Raw genomic sequence first — 25,404 nt, forward strand, 5'->3', positions numbered from 1 at the left:
AAAAAAAAAAAAAAAAAAAAAAAGTTTAACAGGCAAACATTCACATAGGCACATTGAGAAAAGAAGTATGCTTAATTCCATCAAAGCTTTAAAAAATCAATCATTAATTTATTCTAACTACAATTGTTGGTCATTTGTGAAAAGCATCTGGCCTCTAAGTCATAGGAATCCAACAGTACAATGTGAACACTTGTGGAGAAGCTTCAAATTTGGTATAATGTAAAAAAAAAAAAAAAAATTATGTTAGTGTGTGTGTATCTGTGTCTAACCATACAGCTGCTTTTGTTGATTCAAAATGCTTTAATTATACTTCGTTTTCTGGATTTCAAAAATGTTATGACTGCAAATGTAATGGGCTTTAAAAATTATAAAATTGTTAATTGGCAGCTTTAAAAAGTCATGCTTTTTCACCTGTCTTTTCATGAGTCTTTGAAAGAGTGATATTTCAGCTATCTAAGCTTTACAAGTCAGAAATGGTTTCTAATGAAGTCTAAATTCAAGATAGAAAATATATTTTTTAAATGGCTTCAGGAGAGACATACCCTATTTTCCATATGGCTAAGTAATTGTTAAGATATTTGTTTTAAAGCTGGACTTAGATACTCCTGACTGCTCTCTAATTTGATATAGCTAGTCCAAACGATTTTATTCAAGAAACTTTGGTAGGAGAATGCAGTGAGGTAGATAAATAATTTTGCAGCTATACTCATATTGCAAAGTATAGAACTAATTCAGTCATTATTACTGTAGTAACATCCTTTTTTTTTTATAGCTTTAAAGCTAGCAGTAGAACAGCTCAGTGTTGGGATACATTAAAATATTAAGCTTTAAGTCAGATTTCATGTTTTAACAAGATATAAATAGGCTCACACCATAATCACATAATTATACATGGCAGTTTCTTCTGGGTTTTGTTGTTTGTTTGTTTGTTTGTTTGTTTTAAGAATGAGCTTTCAAACTGTAAAAGAAGGCCTAAGAAAGCCTTAAGGGGTGAAAATTAGAGGTTAAATTAGAAATAAAGAAAAGTTGCATTGTTTTAATTGCATGTTCTATAATATGAATAGTTAATATGTAAAAACTATCCCTCCCAGAATGGAATACTACTTAGTCTAGTGGCTTCCTAATGTACAAAGGAAATAAAGGGTGATAGAACCAAATGCCGTTGTATCAAAGGCTTCATATAGAAATGATCCATTCTCTTACTGATAAAACTACCAGATTATTCATATACCATGTTTCACTTACTACTGCTCTTTAGCTTCTTCTGGGCTTTTCATAATTACAAATTAAGGAAAACTGTAAATGCTTCCCATAAATAAGGTTTGATTCTAAGTAAAATAATGACCAGTAATAAAAAACACTTCTTTTCACAATAGAAAAAAAAATAGTAATTGTTAGACATTTATCTCATTTAATGCCATAAATATATTAATGTAACAAGATGACTGTGTTTTTAAAATGTGTATTGAAAATGAATTTAAATTTTATATGCCATATATAGCATTCATGTGTAAACTTTGTTTAGCCCTCATTTCAGAGGCACTGATGTCCAAAGTACTGTTAGGATACTAGAGATGAGAGGGAAATCACTTAAAACTGCTTGTGAAATATAATGTTTGAAATGGTTCTTTGAGAATGTGCAGATTATGACTTGCATAGGGACTCCTTCCAGCTCTCTGGGAAATGAGCTGTTGACATTCTTTTGGGTCATCATCCAAGATAGGAGGGCAACCACAAGGATTTAGCAGATAAATTCATCCCCAAAGACCTTTATCCATTTCATTGCAACTTGGAAACATTCATGTTGAATAGTAGCATTAATGTAGCCCATTTAGCTCTTCAAAGTGAGCTTTATGTATTTAAAAAAAAAAAAAAAAAAAGAAAAGAAAAAGAAGATGACGATGAAGAAAATCAAATGACTAGGGTAATGGTTGTTTAAGTCTTCTAAGAGGTATTCTTTATTTACATAATTCTAAAGCACAAACTATTTTTTTCTCTCTATACTATTTTCAGAAAAGAATTGAGTTCTATTATAGTGAGCAGTAAGCTTTTGAATTTTAACTAACTGAATCAGCCCATCATGTTACTTGTTAGTTGTTCATGACAAAGAACAGAAAACAAATGTTTTAGTGTTGTGTTCTGAAATAAATGGCAACATTTTTAAAAGATTGAAAATTATGTCATTTAGGTTCTGTTTCTGACTCCTTTTGGACTTTATGATTCAGGCAAAAGAGAAAAGCAAAGCATTGATAAATGTATTGAGGGTATGCACTAAGATTCACACACATGTCCTTTTTTATAAATGGTGAAAAAAAAACTTTTTGACTCAAACTGGAATGATACTATATAGGGCTGAATGTGCAGGAAAGGTTCCCACAATGCATTGTGCAAACCTAGGGCTAACAAATACCCTGCTGCTTTGAAACCCCCCCAAAAGACAAAAGCACAATGAAATAGAAAGCTTACCACCGGTAGCTTTCAAAACGACAAACTAGGCAAACTATACATCTCCACCACTCCAATTTTGTCAGAATGCTAATGAGCTTGCTCTGATCTTTACTCGGCTTCCCGTGTTTTCTACATCTTCAAGGACCACATGGCGCTAGCAAAATAAAGACAACTAAATGAGAATTTCGAATGCTTTTTGTGTTAGGACCTGGTGCTTTTCAGTGGACGCACTCGTTGAATATTCTCAACTTAAAAGAGTACAACAGGGGGTTGGGTATGAACTTTTTAACAGGAGGAAATTTGTACAAAAGTAAATTAGTGAGATGAGGAAAATATGAGAAAAATTTCTGATTAATTTCCACTCCATAATATCAATGACACCTTCAGCCCCACTCATACTCTTCTAACAAGAGATGCTGATAAAAGATGAATGATTCTGTGTTGTTCACAGTGAATGTTTAGTGGTTTTTTAATAGCAGCATTCTACATAAAAGGCACCAGGAAGTACTCCGCATTAGCAGTTGAGATCACTAGTTAATAGGATGATGTCTTTTAGCTTTTGTCACAAGATTATTAGAAAGGATGGGATTCTGTTCTCATCGTGGCATAGTTGGAGTGCCTGTTGAGTACAAGTGCTAAAATACAGGTTTCTCAGTATTGTTTCACATGTAAAGCAAAAAGCCTTTTAATGCAACACCTTTTTCCTTTTTTACCAGGTGATTTTGTTATTGATCTCTAATCTGCCCCTTTCACTATATTGAATGCTTGAAGTGTTCTGCTTTTCACTGTAGCCCTGATGCTAGCTATTTGTGTCTATAAATTCATTAACATTAAAACAGAGTCTCTAAACTATTTGAATCCATGATTTAGAAAATGGCAGGTTATATACTTTTTATGGTTTAGGGTATAGATAACAGCCTGAGTAAGTACTGTAAAAATAGGTTCTTTGATAAAAAAATTTATGAGATTTAAATTATATATTTGTAAGAAACATATTTTTCACTAGCTCTATCTCTTTTCTCTAGCAATCACTGTACACTTAGGAGATTAGGAATAGTCAGCTGCATCTCTCACCATACCCATATCTGTAAGGGGAAAATTAAAACCAAAACTGGACACATTTTTATATATGAAGGTATCTGAACTTAGTAAATAAATAACCAGGAAAGGAAGTTTGATACAGCAACACTTTTCAGTTTTTATGTGGAGAAAATTTTTGGCAATTTTTTCATACTTAATAAATAAAGTTCTCATATTTCTATATACTATTCTTTAAATTTTCTCTTATCCTGAAAAATTGTATTTTCATACATTCAGCTTTGAGCATGTGGCTTAAGATCTTGCCTCTTAAGATACTGTGATTTATTCACACTTCTAACATAAAGAAGTGGGGATACCCTACCTTAATAAGAATAATGTGGACAACTATAGTTAATAAAGTCAGCAAAAAGTAGAAACTATCTTCTAACTAGAACAATGGGGGTGTTTTACATCTGGTTATTCTATATTCTCTATCATTAGTATGATATTTCTATGCTTCTTACAAGTATGGATGGAAATTAGTATTCATGTAATAAAATATCTCCATTTTGTATAAGTTCTTTTTAAATAGACATGAATATGTCTACTTGCATACAAATTACAATGAGAAAAGAGGCCATGTCAAGGGAAAATATACATTAAACTGTGAGATATCTATTTTGGCATGTTAGTTACAAAACTGAAAAAAATTTAAGAACTGTAGATTTCTTCTCATTAATGACATTTTTTTCTAACAACATATGACATACCATGGTAAAACAGAAAATGAAGTTTTAGGTTATTAAAATAGAATGTTTCCATTTGATCTCCATAGACACAAAATATAAAATGGACAAAGTATGATATCATATTATATCTGCGAAGGAACTTTTCATAAATAGGAACAAAATAAGTAAGAGAATCTGGTCCTATAAAGTAAATTGAATGATATCTAAGGTTCTGAAATAGTATAGACTTAGCCTATAATTCCCCACTAAAATAATTACTTCTGATGATTTATAAGGCATTGACTCAGTGTCATGATAAAGGAGCCAGTAAAAAAATTAACATTTTATGTCTGAAATTTTTCTACAAAGTGAGTTTTCAGTATAGTTTCCAGAGGCGTTGAGCTACATCCTTTGATAGACTCTAAGAGTTGATAGAAATCATTCCTTTTTGGAAGTAAAATGGTAATATACTTTTGGTAAATGTGGTGTTACAGGTGTTTTTTGTGTGTCCTGTGTTTTTAGCTGTGTCAAAATTTTAACTTTATGTCCCCAAACTCCAAGAATGCAAAAAAATATAAAATCATTTTCTAGTTGCGAAAAGTGACATAACCACATGCAATTATATTCAAATCCGATATTCAGAAAAATTAAGAGCATGAGAAAACATGTCAAACAATTGATTCTGTCACATCTTTGATTAGCAGAATCTTAGCCAAGTAGAACAGTGAGTCAAGGTGCAGCTCACCAGGGTCTCCATGTGAACCTTCTCTCTCATGTTCTTATCCATTACATACTGAAGCCCTCTGTCTTCCATTGCTGTTAGCATAATTATAAGGGAGGCTTTTCTTCCATGCTTAAAATCCTTAGTATACTTTCATCTGGAAACATGGGGCTCAGCGGTGAGTTGGGACCCTGGCTGGGAGAATGATCCCATTCTAGTGCTTGCTATATTCATTCCTGATTACTAGCTTAGCTTTTCATAGTTTTGAGCCTCAGTTTCCACTTTAACAGAATGAGGACAATATGGCTTTAAAAAAAGTAGGGGAAGGAACGTTAATTCCCATAAAGGAGGAAATTCATTTATTCTTTTATGTCTCGTGATTTTCCTTCAACAAATGTTTTTGGGTCCTGTTGTGCCTATACTTTGAGTGTAGAAACTAAACCCTGGTTAGCGAATATAATGACTTCAAATTTGGTCACACTAGGTCAGAGTTGATATGATGTGGCAGCTAAGAGAATTGTGAGAATTAAATTAGATACCTTATATCAAGCATTTGCATAATGTCTGGTGCACATACAGTGTTCAATAAATGTCAGCTAATATTATTTATATAATCTCTTTAATACTTAAACTTATCAAAGTCACCTTTGCAATAAAAAAATACCAAAGGATGAAAAACACTAGTATGTTAGGAAGGTTACTTATCACCATCAAGCATGAAATAAAATATTTATAATAAATTAATATTGTTCTCTTTGCATATATATACATTTTATTTATTATATATTACATCGATACTAGAATAGTCCTTTGATTATTGAAAATAATTAATTATGAATAGAAATAAAATATAAAGGAAATAGTAAACTTTGTTTTAAAAGGAAAGTTTAAGGGGTGACTGGCTGGCTCAGTCGAGCTCTATGCTCGTGAGTTTTGGTCTAGGGTTGTAAGTTTGAGCCCCATGTTGGGTGCAGAGATTACTTAAAAAAAAAAATCTTAAGAAAAGTAAATAAATAAAAGGAAAGTTTACATTTTAAGGTGCTTACAGTATTTTTGCTGTTTACTTTTTTATGTCTTCAATTTTAAAAGTTGGTAATATTCCTAAATTATTTCCTGTCTTTAGTTTTTTCCTTCTGTAGTTACAAGAAAAATTAAACCTACTGCCATACTTTCAGAATTTCTTTACTCTCACAATTTGTTCAGCTAATTCAAACATCTTCAATGTCTTGTTTCTGTCTGCATTTCAGTATTTGGATTATTTAAAGAAGGAACATCTATAAATTATATCGAAGTGTAGTAGCACTCAACTGTTGTTGAATCATTCTAGTTCTTGCAGTAGATATTGGATCATGGGATTTCTAGAAAGGAATCTCTGATGCAGAATATAGAGAACCTCCTAAGGTTCTCATTTCTAACATTTGTTTTTTTTCTCCTTGGCATTCACTGTATGTCCCAGCCTTTTAGTATATAGTCTTAAGGTGACTTTTTCATTTGCTGATTCATGTTTGTTCATTTATCCAGAGCAAATGTATATAATTTCTACTAGTGATATTTAGAAAGTATTTTCCACTACTAAGAATTTGAATTGGAAATATAAAATATAATTTTGAACCTAAAGTATTATCACATCACCATAATTTTTAATTTGGAACATGTCTATTGCCTAAAGTGAGGTACATCCTTATTCTAGACTGTAATAAAATTTTTTAACACTTAAAAAAGTAGAAATTCCAGGAAAATGTGTTTTTCTCAGCAACTATCTATGAAACAAAATTTAGGCATTTGAACTGATTTGGCAGCAACATGTTTTTCTTCTGAATGTGAAATTAAATTTGTGTAATGTCATGCCAATGCTAAAATAACATCTTATACATGAAATATCACCCTTTCTTTAAAAAAAAAGATCTCGGTGACTTATTTGTAAAAGGGCTAAGACAGTGGTTCTCAAACTTTTATCTACATTAAAAAACCACCTGAGGAGTTTGTTAAAAATACAGATTCCCAGGACCTACCTAAAAGATTCTGATTCAGTGGATCAGAGGTGAGGCCCATATTCTAGACTGTTCTAATACAAGTGATCCACAGACCACATTTTAAGAAACATGGGGCTGAGTCCACAGTGCTACAAATGCTAAGTAGCACAGCATAAAGATGTCACAGCATAGACTTTGAAAACCAATGAGATACCAGCTAGAATCTGGGTGGTCTTAAACAAGTTAGTTAACCTCTCTGAGCTCCTGTTTATTTCCTCAGCCATTAATTAAAAAAAGGCCGATAAAACCTATTTCAGAAGGTTATTGAGAGTAAAATATATTGATACAGATATAGATAAAATTTAACAAAAATAAGAGTCCTTGGCACAAAGTTGGGCAGGGGTTAGTACTCAATATAAAAGTAGCTGCTGCCGTCAGGTACAGTAGTGGTTTCTTTATCGATTATTGTTTCTACCTTTACTTTAAAGTTCTTCTTAGCTTCTAAGTAATATGCCTATCTCCCATTCTATCACAACTCTTCTCTTCCCTCAACGCATACACACACTCTCTGTGTCCCTCTCTCCCACCCCACTCCCCCAAAATGCCTGAAGAACTGATTTGGCAATTTGACATAAGACTGGAAAGATGCTGGTGTCACTTTTTTGTTTGTTTGTTTTTTTAACCCTTGGCTAATTAAAAAATAAAAATAAAAAAAAACACTCATAACTGGGTGAACGTTTACAAAACTAAATAAATATCTAGGAGAAAACCTTAGGAATTTGCTAGTTCCTCAATCTATATACACTTCAGTGAATTGATATACTAATTATATGAGTTTCATGAGGCACATATAGAAGTAAACAAGAATTGGGGCACCTGGGTGGCTCAGTCAGTTAAGCGTCTGACTCTTGGTTTCGGCTCAGGTCATGATTTCACATTTCTCGAGATCGAGCCCCACATTGGGCTCTGTGCTGGCATTGTGGAGCCTGCTTGGGATTCTCTGTCCCTGTCTCTGTTCCTTCCTACTCCTGCTCTCTGCTCTCTCTCTCAAAATAAATAAATTTAAAAAAATTTTTTTTAAATAAACAAGCATTGTATTTTGAAAATTTTATTTTAGGACATCCATGTAGGAACCAACTTTGCAAATGCATTGTCTCTGCTTCTGTTTCATACTGACACTATTCCTAAGAAGCTTAACCAAGATTTCACAATTTGATCTGATAAAGAATGACATCAGAGATGGCTAAGCGTGTGTGAATTGCCTCCTCAGTCCAGAGTCAAAATCAAGGTAGTTTGTGAAAGGATGTGAGCTCTGCTCCAACACCTTTCTCCGAGTTTCCCCAAATGGAAATATTTTTCTTAAAAATACAGATGTTAATGTACAGAGACAACTGGATATTTGCTTACCCTTTATCTTTGGGTTAGAACTGTCCAACTGAATAGCCGTGAACTTTCTTTTTATTGTTATTCAGACTTACAAAGTTCTGCTTTCAAATCATTGTTTGTTCCATTGTACAGAAATTACCAGCTATCTAGTGGATTGTAAATTATTACATCTTTCCTTCAGTTACTAAGTAGGTTTTTAACACTTTTGCATAGGCTATAGGTGCACTGCATAAGAAAACTAAACATATATAATCATTGCCATCTGTTTCCCTGTCCCCACATATCATTTCTAAGCTGGAATGTGAGAGGCATTATCCACTCAGAGGAGCTGTTTCTTCAGGAGAAGTTTACAATATAAGTTAAGGAAAAACGTCAAGCTGGTACCTTTTTTTAAACTCGGATTTTTTTTCTCTTTGCCCCTCCCCCACTTTTGTGCATTCTTTCTCTCTCTCTCTCTCTCTGTTTCTCAAAAATAAACACTAAAAAATAAATAAATAGATAAAATTAAGTTAGATTTTTTAAATGCTTACTCTTATTGATTTGTAATGTTTATTGCTGATTAGTTTTATGTAAAGGTGTGTGTGTGTGTGTGTGTGTGTGTGTGTGTGTGTGTGTGTTTTGATTGGGTAATTTGGATGAATGTTGTAGACGGAGGAAGATTAATCAAAATTGTGTGATTATTTTCATAGCTGCATAGTCTGAAAGGATAAAGTTTGGTACAAATATGTATATATAAATAGTTATTTTCCTGAGGGAGTATAGTGGACTTTATTACCAAAATAAGAGTATGTGAATTAGTTTTCTCTTCTGTTTTTATACTGGTGACATTGAGTGAGAGATGATATGTAAATTCACAGTACAACCAGTTATGAACATCCAACTTGTGAGTGCTTTCTGCATTTATTGACTGTTTATATATTTTACCCACCCCAAAGCCACCCAACCCCACTCCCCCAATACCAGTTCACTCTGAATTAATAGCACCACTTGGTGGCCAAAGCTAGGAATTGTGTAAAACACCAACATTTCCTCCCCACCAGCATATTCTCCCTAAATAGACACTTCTAATCTGAGATTTGATGGACTTGATCATAGCTCTATCTGTTGTGCCTTTGAAGGATCTACCTCCATAAGGAAAAGTTTAAAAATAATTTTTTTAATTTCAAAGTGAGTTTATTATGCATTTCAATGCCTTAAAAACTAGCAATAGTTATTTATTGCATGTAAATAACTGCCCACAGAAATAAATTATTAGCCATAAATGTTTTAATTTCTTATGAGAATAAAATTGGAGGTAAAATTTTAAACTTTTAATACCACTTGTTTTAATTCAAGTGCTTATTTTGAATCTAATTAAAAGATTAGTAAAATTATGCTGAACATTGCAAAATTGTCAACGTTGTCTAGGTAGCTATTTTGCTAAATTCTGAAATATTAATATTTATTTATTCGGTTATTTATAAAATAAAATTTATTTATTCCAATAATACCAACAGAAATATTGTGAGGACCAAACAGACTTGGAGTTCTTATGACTTTGGGTGAGAATGTACATTAAGTGTGTTAGATGTGATTGCTCTGACCCTTTATAAGTAAGTTGTATCTTTGGAGAGAAAGGGAGAGGATATATAACACAACAGAAGGACATATAGCTAACTGCTGGAGATTGGCCTGTAATATTTATGTAAGAATCTGAAAGGGACTTTTGGGGTAGCATGATGCTCTTCAATCTAAGAAGTATCTAAATATTTCTATCATGATAAAGAGGGGACTTGAACATATCCTGGGGATTAAGTTGATGAAAAGTCTGAAAATAACTTCATCTTTGGGAATTCTAGAGATTCTGGGAGTTACACATTAGATTTTTATTTTCTTTGAATTTCTGACCGAAGATACTGCTATTAGTAAGAGAATCTTTGAAATAGATTTAACGGAATATGTAAAACCTTGGAAAAGGGAACATCTCTCATAGAGGGTTTGCATTTGAGTTGATCCTGTAAGAAAAGGAAAATGGGTAATAGGCAGTTGATGGGCCTCCATACTTGAGGCAAATGAAAAGGTTAAAATGATGGTAGGATGCATGTGGTTGACTAGTCCAGTAAAATGGATATGTAAATATAGAGATTTCTTGCTCAATGTAGCTAACATCTTAAGATTTGCACCAAATTTCCCAATGTGTTTACTTCTGTGGGTAGGCCTTTCTGGTGTTTGCATAGGCAGTCAGGAAAACGGTGAGACTCTGTCAAGGAGAAATCACCATTCCTTGCTCCATTAATAACCCTAGGACTCAGAGAGTCAGAGAGGACCCTAAAGCTTGAACAAAGAATGTGGCTCCTTTATGTGTGTGTGTAGAGAGAGAGTGAGAGAGAGAGAGAGAAAGAGAGAGTATACAGCAATAGCCATATAACAATAGCAAACACCATTACATTGATTAAATAACATTATACACCAGGCACTATTCTGAGTGTATTACGTATGTTAATTCACTTATCTTCACAGAACCCCCCCTTGAAGTAGTACTATTATTTCTATTTTACAAATGAGGAAACTGAGGCATGGGGAGATTAAGTAATTTATCCAAGTTCTCATAGCTCTTCAAGAGCAGAGCTGAAATTTGAATACTCCCTGATTATCCAGTGCGAGGCAGAATATTCTTGTTTGGCCATTTTCATTGAAGGATACCTCAAATGCTCAAATAGAATCAGAATAGCTTATAGTTAGCCAAGAAGTGGACAGGTCTTTCCCTGGAATCATGTTTCTAGAAGACGGTATACACCAACCTATAATTCAAGGATCACAAGGATATATCTGCATAGGAAGAAAGGCTGATTTCCCCTTGACATCCCTTGATGTACTGCTCTGAGATCATTGTTAAGTTCTAGTGGCCTATATTGGAAGAGCAAACAAAATCCCCACTACAAATGGATGTTCTAAGTGAACAGAATGGATTTTATTTTTATCAGAGATTTGAAAGTTTGCTTTTTGCTTTGTTTTGTTTATGCCATTTTGCTTATCAGAATCATTGAGAAAAAGCTTTGTCAAGGTTGGCCTGAATTCTAAATGAAGGGCCTGTTCTGGTAAGATTGGTTACCTGTGTGTGTCAGGTGGGGTGGCTAAGAGTGGTGGTTGACAAGATAGACTGCCTGGATTTGAGGCCTAGTTCTACCACTAGCTAGCACTAAGTTATATAACCTCATTAAATATTTGATGCTATCATCATCATCATAATTATCATTATTATTCCCAGCCCATGAGAAAGTTACTGGTTGTCACTGATCTGATAAGGGAGATATATTACATAGAGTAGTTTCTGTGAGACATTGTTATTCTCAGGGCTTCAGGAAACAGCACTGTGGATACAAGTCCATTGTGAATGCCTCTTGTATAGCCTGATGAAGAGAATGGCTCCACTGAGAATATTAAGGGGCATTGGATAAGTTGGTATATTGCTGAAATCCACACTAGTCACCTGGCCTGGTCTTGAAAAACAGCATTGATTAAATTTGATTCAAAGTGTTCTGTAATTTTTGAGTGCTGCTGGAGATGGTTCTGCAGTGTCCCATTTTGATTAGGCTTCTGTGTTCTATGACTGAATGTGGCCATAGGCTAGAGAGGGATAGGTTAAATTCCCTTCTGGCTCTCCCTCAATGAATAAAGATATTTAAGAAGGTACATAAGGAAGGATATATCCCAGTGTTACTTGGTTATCTGAACCCAAGCATGATTAAAGAAGGTATAGAGTAGAAGAGGAAGTTACTGTCCAGACAGTGCATTGGGGGTTGGGGGTCCGATCATCCCTTACTGGAAACTGGAGGCACTGAAGACACCATGGGTATGATTTTTAAGGATGTTAAAACACTTTAAGGAACACAGGAGGGGGTTACCCAAAAGAGTAGCTGACTGACTGCATAATACATCTTTGGAGAAACTCTTTATTAAAAGGAGCCTATTTGGAGAATATCTACGTGGTTTGTCCTTCTATATTTTAAAAATGATACATATTTAATTTCCCACATTCTCAACAGAATCTAATCTCATTCTCACCTGGCATTTAGTAAATCACCTATTTCATCTGCACTGCCAATTTCATAAGCTGATTTTAAAGATGCTCTGCTTTTAATATCAAAATCTCTTTATGTAAAAAATGATGAAAACTTACATCCTCAGTGAAGGTTTTTATGTTATAAATATTTAGTTTTTCTTGTTGAGGACTTTGTTTTAAATTATATCCACTTTTACTTCAAATTGTCGTTTTCATTTTTTTCTTTGTTTTAATAACTAGTAAACTTTTAAATGTGTTCTAGTAGTTCATAACTTTCTATCTTAAAATTTACCTTCTTTAGTCTTTGATATTAAGAAGTATTCCATGATCTCCTTTGTTCTTATATCTCTAACACCCTGGAGATAACTAGACTCTTGTTATCTGGAGCACAGCCACATTGTTATGTCCTTGTTATGGCTGTCCTTTGTATGCAGCAGTGACACTGATGACCCAGTAGGGCATCCACTTTGTTGTTCCAGCTGCAGAAATGAGTTTGTACTGATTCACCCACATTTTTTTACCTATCCTGCTTAATACCAAAGACATACTAACTATACTAACTGTAAAATTTGTTATGACTACCAAAGATTTAAAATATAATTTGTGTTGGGGCACCTGGGTGGCTCAGTCGGTTGAGCATCCGACTTTGGCTCCGGTCATGGTCTCACGGTTCCGTGAGTTCGAGCCCTGCGTTGGGCTCTGTGCCGACAGCTCAGAGCCTGGAACCTGTTTTGGATTCTGTGTCTCCCTCTCTCTCTGACCCTCCCCCGTTCATGCTCTGTCTCAAAAAAAATAAAGGTTAAAAAAAATTTTTAGTAAAATATAATTTGTGAGTGTGGAGTTGTTTAGAAATTTACCCTCACTGTAATTATTCCTGATTATGTGTCTCTCGGCATTAGACTATGAGCCTTTTGAGGAGAGGGACCACATCTTGGTCATCTCTGTATCTGCATTTCCTGGCACAGTGCTGCACATGCCACATTGGCACATGCCATCACCCTCTTCATTATCATCTAGCTAGCATTTTTTTTTCAACGTTTATTTATTTTTGGGACAGAGAGAGACAGAGCATGAACGGGGGAGGGGCAGAGAGAGAGGGAGACACAGAATCGGAAACAGGCTCCAGGCTCTGAGCCATGAGCCCAGAGCCTGACGTGGGGCTCGAACTCACAGACCGCGAGATCGTGACCTGGCTGAAGTCGGACGCTTAACCGACTGCGCCACCCAGGCGCCCCTCTAGCTAGCATTTTTAGTCTTGGGTACTGTGCTACAGACTTTACATAGATTTTTTCATTTAATGCCTCTAACAACCACATGAGATAAGCAATTTGATTACCCTGATGGAAGTGAAGACTAAGGGGCACCTGGGTGGCTCAGTTGTGTAAGCTTCCAACTCCGGACTTTGGTTCAGGTCATGATCCCAGGGTTGTGGGATGGAGCCCTGCATTGGGCTGTATACTGAGCATGGAACCTAGTTAAGATTCTCTGCTGCCCCACCCCCCACCTTCTGCCCCACTCACCTGCTTATGCTCTCTCTCTCTCTCTCTAAAAAAAAAAAAAAAAAAGGGGGGGGGAAACTAAGAGAGGTTCATTAGTCTAAGATCAAGGAGCTCAGTCAATTTTTTTTTTTTAGCCAAACTGGAAAAAAAGCCATTTTGGATGCAGATCCAGTGTTCATCTAATTTGCATCATATTCAAAATGATGGCTCTAATCAGCAACAGAAACTATAGATAGTACAATTATACATTATGCTTGGCCTTATCAGAATTTATAGTCTTATCCACAGAAGTTCCTCAGAATCAATACAAGTAAACATTCATAAGGGTGGTACTTAATTTAAAGAGGTCTTTATTCTAAGGTTTGTTAGTCATTTCCATATATTTATGAATATTTCCATAAAATACTTAAGTTATAGATTGGGTTCTGAGACTGCCCTTTAAAAAAAAATATGTCCAGGGGCTCCTGGGTGGCTCAGTCGGTTGAGCATCCAACTTCAGCTCAGGTCGTGATCTCGCGGTTCGTGGGTTCGAGCCCCGCGTCAGGCTCTGTGCTGACAGCTCGGAGCCTGGAGCCTGCTTCGGATTCTGTGCCTCCCTCTCTCTCTGCCCCAACCCACTCGCATTCTGTCTCTGATTCTCTCAAAAATAAATAACATTAAAAAAATTTTTTTAAATACATCCAAATGACCTTTAAAAAAAAAAAGATGAGGGGCGCCTGGGTGGTTCAGTCAATTGGGTGTCCGACTTTGGCTCAGGTATGATCTTGCAGTTCGTGAGTTTGAGCCCCACATTGGGTTCTGTGCTGACAGCTCAGAGCCTGGAGCCTGCTTGGGATTCTGTGTCTCCCCCTCTCTCTCCCCTCTCCTGCTCACGTTCTGTTTCCCTCTCTCAAAAAATAAATGAAAATATTTTTAAAAAATTTAAAAAAAAGATGAACCTCTATTCTCCCAATGAAAAAGATGAACCTCTATTCTCCCAATGATAAGAGCCCCCCAGAAATTTTAACTTCCTTAAACATATAAAAGGTTAGAAATATCTTTTATAAGATTTAATTTAGCTATATAAACATGCATATTTAAAATCACATCTTAAAATACATTAATCTGGAAGTATTGCTTCTGTCCACTCCTACCTTTCAAGAATTACTTTTATTCAACTCTTCATGTTTGTCTTTAACATTAATGTCTCTGTCACCTCTGGAGCCACTCTCTAAGTCCTTTCCATGACATGACTGTGTGAAGGCCCTGGGACAAGGAGGGGGGTACAGAGGAGTCCACCAGGTGCAGTCCAAACAAAAGGGACTTCAAGAGAGGGGGGAACTGGCAGGGGAAGCTATCCATCTGTAAGCATGGCTCACAATTCAAATTTTCCCATTACAGGATGCCTAATTGATTCACTAAGTAGACAGTAGTCTGGTTCAATGATGCCTATATAAAAATGACTCACTATATTTTATTTTATAAAATATGTTAAATATACCTTTAAAAAGTAAATGCAGTTTTAGAGTTGTGTTCTGAGCGTTTTAACTTTAGTCACATGCCTATTTGTGGGTAGTCAAGATAGTCATGCATTAAGTGAAATGTGGATCATATTAATACCTTCACATGCTCTTAGCACTGAAAGGTTAGCAAGTGTAAACCCATCCCATATGTAACTTAAAATACTAAACTGTAAGTAATGTAAAGAGTTTTTTCAGTTATAATTTTTCCCATGATCATTCCTCCCATGCTTTTTAAATTTATTTTTATTTTTTGCTGTTTTAAGTTTGTGCTAAGTTTATCTTTGGGAAATCTAGCAATAACCTTTGGCATAAAAAAGGCTGTTCAGACTCTATTAAGGAGTTGGTACAAGAAGACTGCTCTTAATTTCCAACCTTTAGAAATAGCTTCTTTTTATGTACAAGTTTATGGAGGAAGAATTTTGGTGAAGTTGTCTGTACCTCTTCCTGTAAGAAGTACATGCTAAAAGTCTATCAGAATTTATCTGTAGAGAGTTGTTGCCCTGAATCTCTGTTTTACCAAATGAGTAGATAAGAGATGTTTTTATTTTGAAAGAGTATGTTAGTTTTTATTTTACTGTAACAAAAGGAGATAGGATTTTCCCCAAAGTTTATATTCTTAATACTATAACAAATATATCATGCCAAGCAAATAGTTTTAAGACTACTGCTGCTGAAAAACATCAATAAAGATTATGAGATTCTTCATGTATTGATTACTGTTTGAGGATATTCTTGGGGTAGAAACATTTATCAGCTATTTGCTTATATAGTAAAATTTGTTTTCATAATAAAGCTATCTCCTAAGTTTAAAATATTTTCTAAAACTGATACACTGGAATCTTGCAGTAATGTTGGCTTTAGGAGTTCATGTGTCCATGGCCCTACATAACTACAGTAAATTCCTCTTTTTTGTCCATTAAATAAATCTACCAGATTTTGCTTCCTTTGTTATTAAAATATGTTTCTGCAGTACCAGCCTCTTGGATACCTTCATGTGTCTCTCTACTGTAATACAGTCTGTCTTTCAAAGGCCATCATATTGGTGTTATCATACCATCAGGACAATTTGTAATGGCAACTTTTTTGTTTTTATGTTTGGTTTGGCTTTGTTATATTGTGTCCTTTAAGGGCCATGTGTGATCACTGGTCAGCCATCTCTTTGATGGGGCTTTGGCAAGATTTCAGCATTTAATGTTTTCAAGGTAGAAAATCTTGAATTTGTTTATATGTACAACAGTAGCCCACTGTTGTACACTGTTGGTACACTGTTGGTATTTTCATTCTTTCGCACCGAAATCATCTTCTGTTTGGTTAAAATTGTATTGTTCTTTATTTTACATTTATATAAGTACTCACTGTCTAAAAATATATCCTCCTAAATAGGTAAGTTTATGGTAGAAGATTAATTAGGGAAGATTAATTGGTAGACAGTTTTTGAATATATGATTGATAATTTTAGGTTTTTGGCATCACTTTTCTTTTATTCATTTAAAAATTTACATTGAAAATACTACTTCTGAAAAAAATAAATGAAAACTACATATGTATTCCTGGATGAATGAATGAATTCTTGAATGAAATTAAATCTTAACTGTAAATCTTCTTTTTTTTTTTTGGAGGAGATGGAATATAAAAATGGTTGCTATAGTCAACCTGCTTTCATTAAGTACTTATACTGCATATAATGCTATATATTATGATGCTGTGTCCTCTTAAGTGGTTTTGTGAACTATGTCATAGGGGGAATGATTTGAAATTATATTTACATAGTTACTCTTTCTGTCATTATCATTATTCTTTATCATTTAATAATTTTTACGAATCGTATCCCAGCTGTAGTAATTGGCTAAAAGAAGAAACTGACCTTAAGAGATTGTGATGTCAGAAAAGATGTTACATTCTTAGAGGCAATATAAAGAACAGAAGTCTTTAAGGGAAAAAAAAAAAAAAAGAAAAAATATAGTACCAGAGATTATATTAGCCAATACTTTAAAATGTTAATGTGATTATGTTATTTGTAGTATATTTACCTGAGGCACTGTGTTTTAAAATACAGTATAACAACCCAGCCATGTTTTTACATTTCAGTAATTGTATATTGACCTGTAGTATTTTGTCACTTTTTATTTCAAAATGATCTTCAGGAGTATATGTCTTGGATTTTTCAGTTCATAAAACTGAAAAAAAAAATTAGATTTTTTAAAGTATCAGTATTGACTCTATGGTAACAAAAATGTAGCTGTAATTACAAATTAAAGATAATTTTGAAGACAAGTAGTTAACCAGGTGAGGTTAAACAAGATAAAATGATTTATGGCCATTTTATAAAATAATGACAGTCTTCATTTTAAGCTACAATGTAAAGTGCTTTATTCTGAGATTATGTATTGTGGCAGAAGCTAAAACTGCCTTTTTTCTAACAGTGCCAGAATACAACCTCTTTTTCTTTTTGCACTAACAAGACTGCTTTACCACCACAGCCCACTCTAAGTAATTAAATCAATCCTTTGTACTTACCGTATTCTCCTCTAGTGACGGTACTAGATCTGATTATATGCTTCATGCATATTCAAAGTACCGCACTGACAGCTCTTTAATGAGCTCTTACTTAATCAGTATGAACAATGTTCATCTTGTTCTTTTTTTCCTCATGCATTAGAGCTAGGAACAGTTGGGAAAAATGAAACATCCAGCATTCATTTGAAAAATATATTGTACTTTGAAAAGTGTCTAAGCTGAGGAAGTTGCATTCTGCCCTTTAAAAGTCTGATGGACAAATTGGATTACTAGTATTGGATTAAATAACAAATGGTTAGAGGAGAAATGAGAAAAGCTCACTGTGATCACAGGCTTTAATATTTTTTGTTACTTATAAAGCTAAAGGGGTCTTTAACCAGTTATTAAAGTCAGGATTAATTTGTAATGGTTCAACTTACTGGCTTTTAAAAGCTTTTTAAATTTAAAAAATTTTAAATCCCGAAAAACAATAGTGTAATGATGTATTAGAAGAAAATTTAATTTTTTTATTACTAGGCTAAGTATAGATTTCCATCATTGTATACTATCTCAGATAAGGAGATAGTGATACAGAATTGATTTAACCTCAAATATGTTTTTTCAGTTAATTTATATAATCTATGTGGCAGGGTGTAATGTGTCTTTAAATATTTGTTATTGTTAGGCTTATTTCCTTTTGAAACACAAGACTCTTGTATTATTAGTCATTTCCTAACAATTAGAGGAGGGGTATCTTTTATTCCTACTTAGAAATCATAGGCATGAGTTAAACTAAAAATAACACAGTACCATATCAATATTGTTTTTCCTCAAGGAAGCAGTCTTCCATTGAAGAAAATGATGCTAATTTAAGAGTAGGCTAGTTGCTTCTAGTATTGCTGAAAGCTTGAATTATAGGTTAAGTTAAACTCAAAACAAAGTTTTAATATGTCTATATTTTTAGAAGCCACTTATGTTATGAACATACGAATTAAGTCTTTAATCGGCAAATAAAATATCATAAAAACTGCACCTATTAATATTGCACACATGTGTCATTTCACTGATCAAAAAGGCCTTCACCAGGGTACAATTGGCCTTTTTCCAAATTGCAAGCTTTTTCTCAGCTTTTTCTTTCTACTCTTTCTTCTTTTGTTGCTACCCAGGGATTTTGTGCGTATCGCAGCCTGTATCACAGCCTGTATCACATGACCAGTGTCAAGACATCACATGGTCCAAAGTGAATACAAAACCAGCTACCCTAAAAGAGAGATTAAAAATACTGTAAAACAATAAAGACTTTTGTTCATACTCCAAAAAAAATCTATCCTACGTCTGCTTCATATCATAAAGTTTTAACAGCATTTAATGAAGGCACGTATCCTCACTATTCTCCCTAATCATGAACAACAGATATCTATTTTACAGGAATGCTCTGAAGTACATGTTTGATCTTTTGCACACAGATCAGCTCTTTATATTCTGTTTCCATTCTAAAAATTTCTTCAGATTTCTGTTAATGCAGAAATAGTTAAATTATGGTACGTCCATAATTTATGCAAATATTAAAAACAATGAGGTAGATCTTTGAACAGCATACCAAAAGCAAATCACAGGGCACTATATAATATGATCTTACTTATGCTAAAGACAAGAAACCTGTATGTGTCTATAAATAAGGCATAGTGCTTGTATTTGATACACATAGTAAGCTGTGTGGTCTGAAAGGAGAGAGGCTAAACTGTAGAAGTACTTACTTCTGGAGAAAGGATATGGAGAAGGGAATGGGGAGGGAGGGGTTGGTGAAAAGAGGACATGGCTTTTCACTTAGGTATCTATTGTCTGAATTTTTTAAATGGGCTGGTAGTATGTTTGAAAGTTAAAAGGAAATATCTTGCTTAAAAACAAAATAAAACTAAGATATTTTATTTTTTATTAGATATTTAAGTTAGCCATATGAATCCATACAGAAGTGGAACTGAAGTATTAAATACTGGGCTAGCAAAACAATAAACCAGTCATAGGTGAAATTCAGAAAAAAGAAAGTGAAAAAATTATAAATTTGACAGGTACAATTTGAATGGAGAAGTGGGAAGAAGGTGGGGATTAATATTTTTCTTGAATGTGATTGTGGCCTACTTCTACATGAACAATACCAAATATATACTATATATTATAACCCTTGATATATACTGGCCTTCGGTGGGGAGTGGTTTAGATGACGAAGAATGAATTTTAAATGTGCAATCAGTAAATCTAAATTTTAGATCTTTTCTCTGCTGAAATGTTTTATGATTCACTGATTATTATTATGTTCATTATTATGTGTCTTTTCACAGGTAGCTAAAAGTATTTTTTGTAGCCTGGTCATTTATACTATATTTTAAATAATTTGCATGTGTTTACCCTATTAGGAATGATGAGTTCCAGAAAGATACATGAATATGTATCTTTAGTGTACTTTGGGGGAGGAAAATAAGAAAAAAAACAAGTTGTTACAAGTGGAAGCTTTCACAAAAATCTTTAATGATTTTTTAATGTTTGGTGGGTTTTTTTGTTTTTGTTTTTTGTTGTTGTTGTTGTCTATCATGACCATATGTCTGTCAGCGGCATGAGTTCCTCACTAAAATATAATAACAAGTCAGCCTCTGGGGAGGATTTAAAAGTTGGAACACTTTTTTCTTTCTTTTTTTCTCTCTTTCTTTTTTTTTTTTTTTTTTTTTTTTTTTTTTTTTTTACTGTACTAAATGTTAGTATGATCTACAGATATGTTCAGGGGGACTGAAATATACATGCTGAATAATACCAGCTTTAAGATTGGCTTATGAACTTTTAGATGTTGAATTAATTTTTCAGGCCCTGGACTTTATTATGTTATTGTAAACAGTCTAATTTGTACCATTGGGGTAGCTAAAATGTTTCATGTAAAAAAAACACTTGTGCTAAACTATTACTTGGCTTGTAAACTGTCATACAATAAGAAATAATTTGCTGAATTACAGGAAGGAACACAGAAGAAGAAGAAGCTATGATGCAGGAATGGTTTATGTTGGTGAATAAGAAAAATGCCTTAATAAGGAGAATGAACCAGCTTTCTCTCCTGTAAGTACTCATGCTTATGCTTGTTTTTCCCACAACAAATGAATCTTTTTGTCATTGCCTTCTTTGGGGTTTCAATTTAATTAGGCTTAATATTTTTCTTTCCTTGGAGATTATAGTATAGTTTATATAAAAATAAAAATTAAAAATTGTATATAATAATTTCTCATCTGAACAGGGAGTTTTTTAAAATAGTGATATATACTGAAAAAAATGTTTATCATATAGAAAGCCAGGGAATATAAAAAATTTATGTATTTAAGAAATAAAACCCTTGTGCACAAAAAGGAGATTTGGATTATATATATTAAGGGTTAGAGGGGAGAAGAAATAAAATTAAACTTTATTTAACATCACATTTTAATTTAAAAATGGAAATAATTCTTAATATGGACAAAAGTACATTTGTATTTCACAGATGATGTTACCCTAAATTTGGATGATTCCTCAAATCATAAAAAGATCACTTTTGTGTACAGTAAAATGGAGACTAGACCAAATGTAAGCCTTCTTGGTCTTTAGCATTTAGTTCACTATAGGACTTAATGCGTGTTTCTTTCTCTTCACTAGCAATATTCTTATATTATGCCACCTAGTGTGGGAAGGAGCAGGCTTACATGTTTTATTTTAGCAAGAACCTCTATTTTTGTCATCTCTGCCACTCCTGAACTTGATTAAAAGAGTTATGAAGAGGCACAAAACTCAACCATTCCTGGATTTTTAATTGTCTCTGTATTAAATTTTCACTGGTAGTACTTACATGTTTCTTATATTCTTTTCACATGGTAGTCTAGACAAAAGAGTGTTTATTGTGAACTATGATAAATATTTTACAAAATAGCCTTATACCTGGCACTTAATAGAAGAAGCGTTGAAGAATGAGACTACTTATCTGAAGATTAAACTATACCTCTGTGCAATTCAAAATTGAAGGAGAAAAATGATAGCACTAGTAAATATTCAACCTAAGGAAGGTTTTAGGTTTGTGTATCATTTGTTTGGAGTAGCTTAAAGTTAAAGAGAAAAGTCAGTTATGAGTCCTAAAATCAATGTAACCTAAAGGTTCTTTTAAGTGTTTAATGATTTAGTAATTAGCATATTGATGAACTTTTGCAACTTGCCTAGGGAAAAAGAGCATGATTTAGAACGACGGTATGAGCTGCTGAATCGGGAATTGCGGGCAATGCTAGCCATTGAAGGTAAGAAATGCTGTGGTGGTGTGAGGTATGTGAAGTGTCAACTGTCAAAGAGATTTAAAGAGTGTAATACACTTCTGGTCTCACTAGGTGTGGCCTGACTAGGAACCAACAGGAATTACAGATAATGCCTTAGAGTCAGAAAGCAACAGTCACGTAAAACCTAAGAACCATAATTCAGGTAGATATTCATTATGTATGCTAGTAAACACAAAATTGTCTTAACTCTTGTCAGTAAGCTGAAATGTCCATTAAGTGGAAAATATAAGGAGTGAAATGATTTAATTACCTTTTACTATGTGAAATTTAAGGTTGTTTTTACAAGGGAGGTTGAGGAAAGATTTATCATTTTGATTTTTCACATCAGACTCTAAATTTTACCTTAATATTTAATTGATGTCAACACTGAAATATGTCTGCAATCTACTATAGTTCTTAAGATCCCAACTCCTATTAAATGAATATTCAGGCAAAGATTGACATAAGAGATAAATGAAACACTTTCATTCTTTTCATAAAGCTTTTAAATGAATTATATAGTAATCCATGGTTCATAACATCAGTAAACATCAGCTAGCTTAACTGTGGCATTTACTATATGTGATTTAAAAAAAAATTCTTATGTGTTTAAGAATGCTGTTCTTCTTACACCTTTTAGTTGCAAATGTCTTATAGTTCAAAGATGTCTACTTAAAAACTAATCCTTTTGGGCTCTGTAAAATGGACCTTTTGTCTAATCAATGCAAATTGATTTTCCTATTCTATATTGACCTCTTAACCCATTGACTGTCCATAGTAATTTCCTTCTTTACCTGATAAGGTACCTGATCCATAATAAGCCAATTCTAATTAGTTTAGAAACTAGAAATTTAAGTTTTAAGGGAAAGCCAAATGAAACCATATATATTTTTAAATATGTCAATTAATATTGTGATTAAGTAAACTATATGCTATTTATCTAAATGTAATCTTATCCATGTATAAAGGTTTTATTTTTAATTACTTTTGTATCTGTAATCTCATTTGATAAATATGACTGACAACGTTTGTATAGCCTCATTTAGAAATCTGATTTACCTTATTTAAAAGCCTTCAGATAACTAATTTCCTTCAAATGGCTATCCAGATGTATCAAATTATAAATTGATAATGACTATAGAATTTGTCAAAATTATTTCAGAAGTTCTGTGAAACTTGCCATTGAAATAAAACGCACAGGTATGCTAAATGGTATTTTTCCTCTTGATAAAATTTTTGTAGTCATGATGTAGCCTTTAAAAGAGATTGGAAAGCTAAATAGTTGAAAAGTGGGTATAGCAGATACTATTTATATGGCATATATATGTATGTGTAATATAAAATGTATGTATATATAGTATGTATAATGTATGACTCATTATACAGTTTATTCTTTATAGATTCATTATACATTACACTGAATACAGAGTATTAAAAACACTCTCTCATGTATAGTAAGTTAAATCATCCCAAAAATACAGCTTGATACAATACAGTTGACTTTTAAGGCAGATAATGCTTCTGTCCCCAAACCAGTATTATTACCAAATACCATCTTAAAAGGAGAGCCATGATACATTTAAAAGATCTCATTTTTATGGGCAGTCCTGTCCCTATATACCAAACCTGCAATCTTGAATAACTTAACATTTTATCTGCCTTTTCTTGTACATATCAGTATAAAGTCATTTTTAAAGAGGGGGGGAAAAAGTGTTTTTCTTCTTCAAACACCTTTAATACAATTGGTAGTTTTGTGAGGTTTTGTTCTGTTTTGTTTTATTGTTTAATTAAGGTCACTGTTCCATATGTGATTGTGCCAGTTTCTGTTGCTGGTTGAGGGAAAAAAGAGACTTGAGGAAAAAAGCAGCCTGTTGATGACAAATAAAGACACTTTGTTAGTAAGAGGCCTGTCCCACTAGCCTGGGCAGTGCATGGGCTGGGCTGTCCTGGACAGGTACTGACTGCGTGATGATCAGTTCTGTGAATACAGTGTCCTTTGAGCCAGGCTTTAGAATGTACGCACATACAGTTCAGTAGCCTTTTGGAGTGTTAAAACCCACAGAAAAACACATGAATAGGCAACACTAGTTGGTTTTGTTTTGCCTTCCTTTGTTTCAAGGTTCATTCCTCTTTTCTTTCCTGTATCTTCTATTTAGTAGCCATAAGATGGTTTTCATAATAAGTAAACTAAAATATTTTCAAATAAATCTGCTGCTAAAACCATTTACCAGGAGAAAAGCACAGAATGTTAATAGCCATATAGCACATTGAAAGAAATATTAACAGCTTGGTTGAGAGAGAAAAAAATTCAATATATCCATTCTTCTGAAAATCCATAATCACTTTGGCCTGTTTTTTGCCTTTTTTTTCCTTGAGGTGTTTTTCATAGCAGGAGTTTCACTCTACTGAGCTAAGTTGTAGGATCCCTTAAGCTAACAAACATCTTTTAGATACTTTTCCTATAGTTTTTTTGTTCCAGATTATTTAATGCCCCCTCAGGAAAGATAAATTCATTTCTGCACATATTGGGGTGGGCTTTTAGAAAGTGGTGTGTTCATTTTCTGCACAAGAAATGGATCTTCTCTAGGATTTTGTACATCTTGATTTATTCTTGGCTTAGAGTTTGAAGTGGGTGCTCTTCTAAAGGGATTTATGCATAGGTTCACTATTTTTGTAGTTATGGTTTATATGATAAGCTTTTTATATTTAAAATCAATATGTAATCCTGTGGAGGAGCTTATCCCCTAAAACCCCATTTGTAAATCTATTTTAGCTTTGTTACACAGCACAGCCACAGTCTTCCATAGATTGATTAGGTACAGCAGTAGAATCCTATCAAATGGCCTGCTCTGATGATGATGCAAACTCTTTCAGGATTGCTAGTTGACTGGAACTAAAGATAAGACTTGACTGCAATCCCCCAATGTGCTCTTTACAAAACTAGTGTTAATTTTCATCAAAGTGCCAGGCTTATTTATAGTGGCAAGGTTGAAGGTTTACTACAAGAACTTTAGGTCCTTTCTATCGAAGTATTTATAGGTATTTCTTTTGCCTTTTTTCCAAGGTAATTATCAACTTCAGCAAATAAACTCAATCGGGGAATGAATAATTGGCCCTATATATAAAAAACAGATTTTTAAATTAACAAAACAGCTCAGTGCAGATGGACATAAACAGAATCTCTTTATTTCAACACTTTGGCTCAAATGCAGCATCAAAACTTAATCCTATTTGTTGCAAGAGGATATGGCTTTTGTAGCAAAAGTACACTGGAAT

General features: G+C 33.6%; 1 protein-coding gene across 17 annotated transcripts in view; it reads left to right on the forward strand.

The window, feature by feature from the left end:
• EHBP1 (EH domain binding protein 1) overlaps nt 1–25,404 on the forward strand; it is a 361,935-nt gene that overhangs the window by 332,066 nt on the left and 4,465 nt on the right. For all 17 annotated transcript variants that reach the window (XM_045446193.1, XM_045446195.1, XM_045446206.1 and 14 more), the window contains 2 exons: nt 20,818–20,917; nt 22,040–22,113. In XM_045446193.1, the coding sequence (XP_045302149.1) occupies nt 20,818–20,917; nt 22,040–22,113 (174 nt within the window). The remainder of the gene's footprint in view (nt 1–20,817; nt 20,918–22,039; nt 22,114–25,404) is intronic.

The sequence above is a fragment of the Leopardus geoffroyi genome, chromosome A3 (assembly GCF_018350155.1).
Source record: "Leopardus geoffroyi isolate Oge1 chromosome A3, O.geoffroyi_Oge1_pat1.0, whole genome shotgun sequence".
Taxonomy (NCBI): Eukaryota; Metazoa; Chordata; class Mammalia; order Carnivora; family Felidae; genus Leopardus; species Leopardus geoffroyi.